Source organism: Arvicanthis niloticus, chromosome 23 (genome assembly GCF_011762505.2).
Source record: "Arvicanthis niloticus isolate mArvNil1 chromosome 23, mArvNil1.pat.X, whole genome shotgun sequence".
NCBI classification, from domain to species: domain Eukaryota; kingdom Metazoa; phylum Chordata; class Mammalia; order Rodentia; family Muridae; genus Arvicanthis; species Arvicanthis niloticus.
In genome coordinates this window covers 14525001-14535977 of record NC_133430.1, presented here as the reverse complement: position 1 = coordinate 14535977, position 10977 = coordinate 14525001, and the positions used below count along the sequence as shown (strand labels likewise).

General features: G+C 47.2%; 1 protein-coding gene across 1 annotated transcript; it reads left to right on the top strand.

The window, feature by feature from the left end:
• The first annotated feature begins 3002 nt into the window (after positions 1-3002).
• LOC143436820 (serine proteinase inhibitor 2.4-like) lies at positions 3003-10531 on the top strand. The gene is made up of 5 exons (XM_076921286.1): positions 3003-3161; positions 5255-5908; positions 7762-8035; positions 8965-9115; positions 10102-10531. The coding sequence occupies exons 2-5, from the start codon at positions 5272-5274 to the stop codon at positions 10294-10296; spliced, it is 1257 nt and encodes a 418-aa protein (XP_076777401.1). The 5' UTR covers positions 3003-3161; positions 5255-5271; the 3' UTR covers positions 10297-10531.
• The last annotated feature ends 446 nt before the right edge of the window (positions 10532-10977 follow it).

Genomic DNA, 10977 nt, shown 5'->3' with positions numbered 1-10977 from the left:
GTCTGAATTCTCAAGTTGGTCCCTGACCTATGGGGTGAGGACTATTAGGATTGGAGAGGCTCAGCAAAAGCCTTTAGATTTGCCTCTGCCAGGGAAAATAGTGAATCAACCGCAGTATCTCAGGGTCAGTGTTCCTGGGCCAATCTGTGCTCTAGAGACAGCACATTCCTCACTTGAATGGGCTCCTCTGCCCATTTACCAAGTGACTTGGAGAGGTGTCAGCTTTCTACAGGACCAGTGCAGGAAAGGCTCTTCACCAGGCCCAGGCTGCTGGGAAGGCTGCTCCTAATGCAGTCAGGTTAGGGGAATTCTCTGTGCTTATGAGAACACTCCAAGAAAAAAAACCACAAGAATCCTGTGATCTCAGGTTTTTCAAAACAGGCAAAATTGTTCTTCGATTATACTGGCATGCCCCTTACAGATGGACTGGACAGAAGGAAGTGGCCTTCCAATTATTCATTACAGCTGATTATTGTCATTTGTTTATATTCCTCTACGGAAAACCATGCTGGTTTTTTTGTTTGTTTGTTTTTGTTTTGATTTTGTTTTGTTTTGTTTTGTTTTAAACCACTTCTGGCTTGTCCTTGTGATTACACACTTACTGAGATGACTATGCTTAACTATCTGAGTATGAACTGGCTGATATTCTGAATAAAGTTAGCCATAGCATGAGACGTTATTCTGCCTCATTTTTGGGCATCTTTTTCCCAGGTTTGACCATCAACTAGAGCAGTGACAGGCTCTTGTGTTACTACATGATCTGAGCTGCCCATCAAAGGTAGCTATTGTGTGACACACAAGGTTATAAATGAGGACATGCCTAGTAGCAAGCCATTATTAAAAGAAAATGATATTTACAGGATCTGACACAAGCAGGTCCTGAAGGCACTACAAAGATGCATGAAGAAATTTCCCAAATGTCTATGGTTTCTACTTTATAGACAGTACTGTCTACTGCAAACCATGCATGTACAACCTCATGATGTGTACTCTATGATCCATTGACTGAGGCACAGAATATTAGGTTTCACTGATGGTCCTGCAAGTTACATAGGCAGCAGCCATCCATGGACAGATGGAGTATTGCAACCTTTTCAGGGACAACTCTGATGACAGCAGCAAAGGGACATCATCCTGGTTAGAACTTCAGGCACTACTCATGGCCATGCATTTTATTTGGAAGGAGACATGGCCACGTGTGCAATTCTTCACTGATTCGTGGATATTGCCAATAGATTTCAAGGACTTGCAAAGAGCATAATTGGAATTTGGTGAGAAAGACATCTGATAAAGAATTATGAGGAGGTATCTCTTTAGATGGGAGAAAGATGTGAAGATATTTATGTCCCATGTAATGCTCATCCAATGTGACTTCAGCTGAGGAGGAGTTCAATAACCAAGTAGATAGAATGACCCATTCTGAGGTCAGTCAGCCTCTTCTCAGGCATCTCTATCATTGCCAATAGGCCAATGAGCAAGGTGGTCATGTGACAATGATCTAGGTTACATAGGGGCTTGACAGCCTGGACTGATATTCAGCAAGGCTGACCAAGACACTTGGAGGAGCATCCTAAAAGCCATAATGTCTAGGTGTGTGGTCATGGGGAGATAACTAAGTTTCCCTGTGTCTCAGTTTCCTCTTCCATAAAAGGGGCTAATGACAGCATACACGTCAGAGGGCCACACAGATGTCACAGAGTGTCAGTGACAATCTCTATGTCCCTGTTGTCACTAGAGGCCATTCTTGCCAACAGGAGCTAAGTGAACACTGCCTGGATACTTTCTGTACAGTTACATGTTTATTGATCTTTTGCTCCTACCCTTTCATTTTGTGTGATGTACTGGGGGTGTCCATCAGATCTGTGAGGTTGGTCTGCTGGGAACTTAGAGAAAGGCTAGTACTCTGCCCTGAGTAGGCATGCTATGGGGAGAGGAGCTGGTCTGATCAACAGGCCCCATGCAGCTGCAGGAGTTTGGGCTCCAATACTGTGCCAGATGTAGGCAGGGTCAGAGATTCTGCAAAGGGGAGTAGGTGGTCGAGCCTCAGGTCTAGAGGAGGGAAAGACAGAGACAGGAACGGGGCACCATTAGTAGACATTGGAAATAGACTCAGGACAACATTGGAGCCTGCAGACCCTGAACTATAGACTTTGAAACTGTGAGTCAAACCAAACCTTTGCTTTGCTCAGTGGGTTATCCTAGAACATCAAAATCTGTTCCATTGATCAATATGTCTGTTTTCATGCCAATACCATGGGGTTTTATTACTATTGCTCTGTCATATAGCTTAAAATCAGGGATGATGGTACCTCCAGAAGTTCTCTTATTGTACAAGCTGTGTTATAGCTATCCCGGGTGTTTGGTTTTCACCACATGGAGTTGAGAATTGTCCTTTCAAGATCTGTAAAGACTTGTATTGGAATTTTGATGGAAATTGCATTGAATCTGTAAACTTCTTTTGGTAAGATGGCCATTTTTAATAGGTTAGTCCTACCAATTCATGAGCATGGGAGATCTTGCCGTATTCTGATATCTTCCTCAATTTCTTCAGAGACTTAAAGTTCTTGTCCTGTAGAACATTTACTTGCTTAGTTAAAGTTAAATCAAGATATTTCATATTATTAGTGGCTATTGTGAGGGACATTGTTTCTGTAAGTTCTTTCTTAGCCCATTTAATATTTGTAAAAAAGAGGGCTACTGGTTTCTTTAGTTAGTTTTTACTGTTCATTTTGAAATGACTTAGATGATCAAGCTGCAGCCCTCATTGGTGACAAGTAGGGCAGAGATCATGCACTCTGGTTTTGCGTCTGACTTCTCCCCTTTTCCACACCAACTTTGAAGCATTTGATAAACAGAAGACACGCCCAGGAGATCCACTGGACTTGTGTAGAGAAGAGGTGGGAATTGTCCCATCAGGAGGCAGTTCTGATAGAGACTACAAATACATATTACCGAAAATCATCCTGTCTGAGCAATTCTAATCTGAACTCAGACCACAACTTGTCCATGCCAGCATTTCCTAAGAAGAGGGAGGAGCCCTTAGTGGGAATAAATAGCCATCACTGTTCTCTGTGGAGAACAAGAGGCCAGGCAAGCAGCAACCCAAACATCAGGAGTCAGCTATCACAGAGGCTGGCAGCTGGCTGGTATCAGCACAGCAGGTAATGCTCATGATTCCTTGACTCCACAAACAGAGAATGAATCATTCCAGGACTATGTGGTACTGGTTATGACCTACAACCTATGTTTGTGGGGGGTGGGGCAAGGGCTTTGCCTGAGATACTGGGTTAGAATCAAGGACCATATCTGGGGGTTCATAAAATCTTCTCATTGTTCTGTTTCTCTTGCCAATGGAAGATGCAGATGCTGTGGTCTATGCTCATGGAGAGGAAATGGAGTCTGTACCTCTGACTCCACAAGTGGGGAGTTTCTAGAACTTGCCTACCATGCATGCTGCTTTCATAGCTAGGGTGAGACAGGAAAGTTGCAGAGTCACTCTGGATGAGGGGACAGCTCTGTCTTCCTCACATGACAGAGGAGATGACTGGGGGGTTGCGACCCCACTTCACTCTTAGATTCCAGATCTCCTGGCCAAGCAGAGGGGATTCATCCTCAACTAGGGAAGCAAAGACGGTTCAGGAAGGTGTGAGCCCTGTCTCCTATTGTACAAATCGAGCAACCTCTTTTCTCTGGAAATAATTTTGGCACAAAATATTGCTTAGTGCTTTGCCAAATGACTGCATCATTCTGAAAGTAAAGCACAGGTTAAAGGCAGCCAAGGTGTTGAGATACCTGGTTTACTTGCAGTCAGGTCACAGCAATGGGGACAAGTGACCTGAAGCCAACACACTCTCCTCTGATACCTCCAGCTCCCTATGTGCTCTTTTAGTCTTCTCTCCCAGCCTTCTTCCCTTTGCTTTCTCTCCCTCTCCCTCCTTCTAGTCCCCTACCCCTCCCTTTTCCTACCTCCTTGCCCCTCTTTTTGGATTTTTCTCCTTCCTTTCTCCAAACTTCTACTCTCCCTGTTCTCCTTTCCCCTCTCTCCTCTGTCTTCTCTTCTCCATCATCTCTCCTCACTCCTCTATCTTTTCCCCTCCCTTCTCTCTCCTCTCCCCTCTCTTCATCCTCCTCCCTCCTCTTCCTTCCCTCTTCCCTCCTCTCTCCTCTCCCTTTCCTCCTCTCCTTTCTCCTCTCCCCTCTTTTCTCTCTGCTTGGTCCTCTCTCCTCCCAGTTCTCCCCATTATCTTCTCTCTTCTCTCCATTGTCCTCTCCCTTCTCTCCACTCTCCACTTCTTCCTCTGCCTCCCATTCACTTACCATCCACCTTCACCTTTGTTCACCTGTGTTCACACACCTGAACAAATGGTCAGAGGCTAAAGTGAGATAGCCATGATTACCATGATTGCAAGCTTCCAACGATAGTCCATTAGGATGCCTGTGGCTCCCACTCTGGCTGGATATGGAGGAGATGGACCCCTAAACATTCCCTACAGCCCCAATGCCCACAATAAGCCAGCCACTTACCAATAATGTAACCTAGACCCCTCACCAAGCTGTCCAGAGAGGTCCACCCATTTGCTTGCTACCACACAGCCAACATGAAATCTAGTCCAGATGTCAGAGACTGATACCACTCCACCAGGGGGCCTTCCAAACCTGAAGTACAAAGGACCATATGATGCCCTGGCAGGGTTGAGAGACCCTTCCCCTGTGTGTCCTGCCACTGCTGATTTTCAGGGGTCCTGGATTTCCTCACTGCACGAGATATATCTCCTGCTGCCTCTCAACTAGCCCTCCTCATACCTAGCTTCATGCACCAAATAAACTCAGGGGCCTTAATTTTCTGACTTGTCATCAACTGGCTAATATAGTACCTGTGGTAAAAACTGCTCCAGGGTTTCAGAGTTCAACCTAAGGAGGGGGCAGCTGGAGGTGGCACAAGTGCAAAGTGTAGACACGGCTCTGGTCCATCCCCCACTTCTATTGTGTCTTTCCCTATGAATATGTCCCATCAAATATCTGGATCTTGGTTCTCTACTATAAAAATTGGCTACAGCAACAACACTTCATCCAGGGTAGGCGGGAGCACATGATGTACAACTGCCATCTGAGTGTCCAGAGCAACTCAGGTGGGCAGTCACAGAGGCAGGAAGAGCAACAGAGCAGGACACAATGCCTCCCCCAGCTGGGAGAACTAGGAGATGGTCAGAACACCAACTAGTCCTCCAAGACTCAAAGGATGTTTTCCCTTCAGCCTGGAAAACACAGAAGATGGCCTTCATTTCAGTTCGGTGGATCTTGATGGCCTGGATCTGCCCTGCTGTCCTCTGCTTACCAGATGGCACATTGGGAATGGACACTGCAGTCCAAGAAGACCAAGACAATGGGACACTAGTGGACAGTCTCACATTGGCCTCCATCAACACTGACTTTGCCTTCAGCCTCTACAAGAAGCTGGCTTTAAAGAATCCAGATAAAAATGTCGTCTTCTCCCCACTTAGCATCTCAGCTGCCTTGGCCATCCTGTCCCTGGGAGCAAAGGGCAACACCCTGGAAGAGATTCTAGAAGGTCTCAAGTTCAATCTCACAGAGATCTCTGAGGCAGACATCCACAGGGGGTTTGGACATCTCCTACAGAGGCTCAGCCAGTCAGGGGACCAGGAACAGATCAGCACAGGCAGTGCCATGTTTATTGAAAAGCGCCTTCAGATCCTGGCAGAATTCCAGGAGAAGACAAGGGCTCTGTACCAGGCTGAAGCCTTCACAGCTGACTTCCAGCAACCTCTTGAGGCCAAAAACTTCATCAATGGCTATGTGAGCAATAAGACCCAAGGGAAGATCAAGGAACTGATCTCAAACCTGGATGCCAAAACAGCCATGGTGCTGGTGAACTACATCTACTTTAAAGGTGAGAGTGGTCACTGCCTGGGGAGTGGAGGGAGTGGATCTTGGCTGGGTACCTGTGCTATAAGAAGATCACTGGAAAGGAGATGCTCAAAGCCTTGGAGACATGGGTACCTAACTTCTTGTTACTCACCAGTCTCCTCTTCTGAGGTGTTTATGGACACTAGATGTGTTTCCTGGTACATGCTCAAAAGAAGCCCTGAGCTCTCAGTCTACAATGGGTGCTGGTTGGCTATGACTTAACCTTACTTACTAGCAGAGTACCTCACATGTCCAGTCCTACCTGTTGGTCAGAAGCCATGGTCATGCCTTGCAGAGACAGGTTCCCTCAGGATTCCCACTGCAGGCATTTCTATTATGTTTCCAAAGCAGATGTCCATTCCTGCTGGAGAACGTCTGTCTCCAGGAGGGTCCATGTGGGCTGGGGACTTATTGATCATAAGGAAATTAGAGACAGGAATTGGGCAGGGAAGGTAGCAAAGCTGTCACCAAGTGAAGATCCCTGTGGGCAGTTACTGTGCAGAGCTTGTCCTCTGAGCCTTTTCTATAATGAACTGGTCCTAGGCATGGAGAAGCAGGGACTAAGTAAGATCCCATAGAGGTGAGAAGTGTCAGCCAGGCAGTGTTCTGTGTTTAGTGTTGGACTGCTTTGAGGAATTTTGCTTTTGTAAAATAACTACCCATTTAGCATGAAAAGTCAGAATTCCCAAGACATTATCCTTGTCCAAGAAGTCTAATGATATTTGGGTACAAGATAGATGGACACTCAGCTGGAGAAGCTACAGGTGATGGTACTGGGGAAGAGATCCAGAGATCCCACCCCACAACACCCTGCCTCCTAGACACAGGGAGCAAAGTGACAGCCCTGAAACTGGTGCCTGAGAGAAGTCATGACATAATCAGGCCTGCGGTGGATCGGTTGAGCTGATTAAAATTAGTCTAGGGTAGAGGAAAGGCAGGCCTGGACTATAGACAGAAAATCAAGATGAAAATGAAGAGAAATATAGGACAGGAGGTCAGAGGACAGGTGTACAGAGGACATAGGACAGAGGATAGGAATACAGAGGACAAGACAACAGAGGACATGAGGACAGGAGGGCAGGATGGCCCCAGACCTGCTGTGGGCTGGGAATGGTAGAAGCAGAGTGTCAGCCTGAAGGGTTAGACTGCAGGACATGACTCTCTCAAGTTTTCCCAGGACACAGCTCAAGTGTTGTTTGGTGTGAGCAGGGATGTATGTTTAGCCTGTGAGATGCCAAGAGCAAGAAATTGTTTCTCTATCAAGTTCCATAGTGTACGTTGGTAGTGGGGACAGAAACTAAAATACTGGGATAAACTTTAGCTGGTATCTGTGATTTGTGGAGACAGTCACAGCTCATGTGTGAGATGAGGACTCGTTACCCATGTCTTAACTGCAGTCTAGGGGATTATGAACTGATAACAAAATGGAGGAACTCTATCTTGCTGTTCAGTTCCCCCTGAAAACTGTCCCACAAGCCACTGCCTTCTAAACATGGCTGCACTGAGAAAGAAAGGACCCTCATCTCTTCCCTGTCTCCAGTCTCACCACTTCAACTCTTGTCTCTCCTACACACTCCACCCCAGATCCCTGACTGTGTCAGGAGCTCAAGTAGCCAGGCTGTGGTTTTTAAAGTTCCCTCTTCCAAACCAAACCTGGAGACAGACAGTGCCCATAGCTAGAAGCTTGACTAAATACCTGCCACATATACCACACTAAGGGATACTCTGAGTGACAGAAGATGATGGATTGTGTCACAACTCAGAAGGAGAGCATGAATGGGGAGGAGGTGGAGCGTTTGTCCTGTGCTTACAACATGATCATTGCCTCATCTTTAGGCAAATGGAAGATGCCCTTTGACCCTCGTGTCACATTTGAATCTGAGTTCTACTTGGATGAGAAGAGGTCTGTGAAGGTGCCCATGATGAAAATTAAGGACCTGACCATACCCTACTTCTGGGATGAGGAGCTGTCCTGCACTGTGGTGGAGCTGAAGTACACAGGAAATGCCAGCGCCCTGTTCATCCTCCCCGACCAGGGCAGGATGCAGCAGGTGGAATCCGGCTTGCAACCAGAGACCCTGAGGAAGTGGAAGGACTCTCTGAAACCCAGGTGCATGTCCTCAGGACCCAGAACTGTCTTTGATCTGTGTCCTGCTGTTGCCTGATGGCCAGTGTCCCTGTACCTCAGAGTCACAGTAGTTCCCAGTGTGATGGTGGAGAGTGCCCAGAGAACAGGTGGACTTGAGTTGAATTTCCCTCTGCTGACTATGTATTTTGGGCCCTAAGTTGCTGTGGATTTTGTTGTTTACAAGATGACATCAGCTAGAACGAGTAGCTGAGGTATCCTCCCTCTAACAGGCTGTAAGTTACACAGAATCTAGAATGAGTTAGAAGGCAGAGGGAATTGTGATTGACAGGAGTTGAGCTCTGAGAATATTCTTGGCCCTGAGGAATCATCTCATTCTCTCAACACTCATCATTCACCATACATGAAATAAGACTTGAAGACCTATTATGAGCCATCTGATGTAGACTCTGAACGTTTGTCAGAGACTAAATCACAAACCTACCCTTAGGGCTCCTCTTGTAATTGAGGATTAAAGACTGTAGGAGTGAAAATTAAATTAATCATCCTTTAGCAGGTTCAAATGTAAGAAAGGGTGAAGTTAAGAAGGGGAGTGTCCAAGGATTAGGAAGGCTGGAGTCTCATGCTGTGTGCAATTTTAACTAGAAGGCTCATTAGAAGATGTTTTAGGGTTGCCATTCTAGGGGAGGCCTGCATTTGTGGGTCTGGGAGGAAAGCACTCTGAGTCAAGGAACAGCTAGAACCAAGTCAGGTTGCCTGTCTACTATTCACACTCTCAGTCCTGATGGATAATTAATGCATTAGGAAAAGCAAAGTCAAGTTGTCTAGGCATGGGAGGGAAGAGGAACTCCCTCTGGGAGAGGGCTGTCTGTGGAGAGGAGTCACAGTTATACGGTGGGTGGAGGGAGTCACAGAATCTAGGGACTCTTATATTGCTATATTTTTATTCTCAGGAAGATAGACGAACTTAACTTGCCTAAGTTCTCAGTCTCTGCTGACTACAGTCTGAAGGAAGTCCTTCCGGAGCTGGGCATTAGGGAAGTCTTCTCCTCACAGGCTGATCTGAGTAGGATCACAGGAGCCAAGGACCTGCAAGTCTCTCAGGTAAGACAACAAACACAGGGTGCTTTGCCTTGGATCCTGACTGTGGATGGTGAAGGTCATGTGGGCATGTGGGGATGGTACATGTGTGAGAACTTCTGCATTTCTGAGGTTCCTTAACAAATATCCATTCTCTCTTCCCCCCACTCCCTGTATATAAGCTCACCCAGGAGACCATTGTGGGGAAAGGCCTATAGTTTATAGAACTATGGATACAAACCTCTGCTGCATTGCAGGGCACCCAAACTACACTGCAAGGCCATCCACAATACACTGCAAGGCCACCCACAATACACTGCAGGGTCACCCACAATACACTGCAGGGTTACCCACAATACACTGCAGTGTCACCCACAATAAACTGCAGGCCAAATCACTACCAGCTTTAGCTCCTTCACTGTAGTGCTGGGACAGTATTTCTTGACCAGCACACAGAATATTAACGGTAAGAGTAATAACAAGGAATGTATGGCAGTTCTGATGAAAACCCCAAGAACAGGAGAGAAGATGCCTTGGACCCCCATACTACATTCCTAGGTGCACAGCTTGTCAGTGACCAATGATCTGTTCAGGGCCCACTCAGAGCCCTGGGCTCAGATCTGTAACAGCAGGACATGGCAGTCTGGTAACATGAAGCCAAGGGTTGTGAATTGCTGTTGTATATCCCAGGGAGGCTGGAGCAGGAGGGATGCTGAATCCCGCTGCACTGGCTGCTAGACCCTGGCTATTCCCTCTGAAGAAGTCGGGAGGTTGCCTATGAGGAAATTCCATTCTCCAGTTTGTAGAGGGTTTGAGGGCAGATTCAGACACTGAGCAGACCCAGGGCGTGCCTCATCTCCCACCCTGAGCCGTGACTTGGGAAATCCAGGGTTAGAGCTCAGAGAAGGAACAAGGAAACAGCAGCAGATGAGGCCAGCACTCACTGCTTCCTCCAGTCTTCTCTCCTGACCTCCTGGTCTCCACTGAGTGATGTGTTTCTCTCCCCACAGGTGGTCCACAAGGCTGTGCTGGATGTAGCTGAGGCAGGCACAGAAGCAGCTGCCGCCACAGGGCTCAATCTTGTCTTTTATACTAGAAGATTGCAAAAGATGAATGTTTTGTTCAACAGGCCATTCCTGATGTTTATCACTCACACGGATGTTCAGACTACCCTCTTTATGGTCAAAGTCACTAACCCCATGTGATCTTATAGCTTCCCAAGTTCTGATGATTCTGCCCAGGACCCTGGGACAGAGACTACATGTGGATCTCCATACATCCTGGCATTCATGCTCTGATTGGCTGCTGCAAAGATGGCTTCGACTCTCTCTGTGGCTCCCACATGCACAGGAGCCTTTAGACTGTCAGTGTCAGGCTCTGGGGTCTCTTGGGAGCATCTGCACATGTTTCTGAACGTGAAATCTGTCTTTATTCTTCTTCTCTGGTGACTCTTCTTTGCGGTTCATACCCCAAACCTAAGCATCGGCAAATACATGCATTCCCAGTATAGGCTCTGAGCACATCTGCTTTCCACTTCCACTGATGGGACCATGTTAGCCTCTGGGCCAACCCATGACAATCAGACCCTGGACTGAGAGGGGAACCTGCTACACTGAATGTCATCCCAGCATCTGAGAACACCTGGTACCACGCTCCTAGGTTATGTTTTCCCCTCTACAGGCCTTGCCACTCAGCGGCCCTTGCTGGGTTCCCTGACAGATGTAGGTTCTTCCTACATCTGGCACAGTGTTGCCACACAAACTCCTGCAGCTGCATGGGCCTTGGGAGTGGGGGTCAGACCAGATATTCTCCCCCTAGCATTCCTACTCAGGGCAGAGTAGTAGCCTCTTTCTGAGTTCCCAGTGGACCAACCTCACATAAAAAAT

Coding starts and splice junctions, on each gene's coding strand:
- LOC143436820 (XM_076921286.1), top strand. CDS start 5,272: ATGGCCTTCATTTCAGTTCGGTGGATCTTGATGGCCTGGATCTGCCCT. Junction 5,909..7,761: donor GAACTACATCTACTTTAAAG/GTGAGAGTGGTC, acceptor CCTCATCTTTAG/GCAAATGGAAGATGCCCTTT. Junction 9,116..10,101: donor AGGACCTGCAAGTCTCTCAG/GTAAGACAACAA, acceptor CTCTCCCCACAG/GTGGTCCACAAGGCTGTGCT.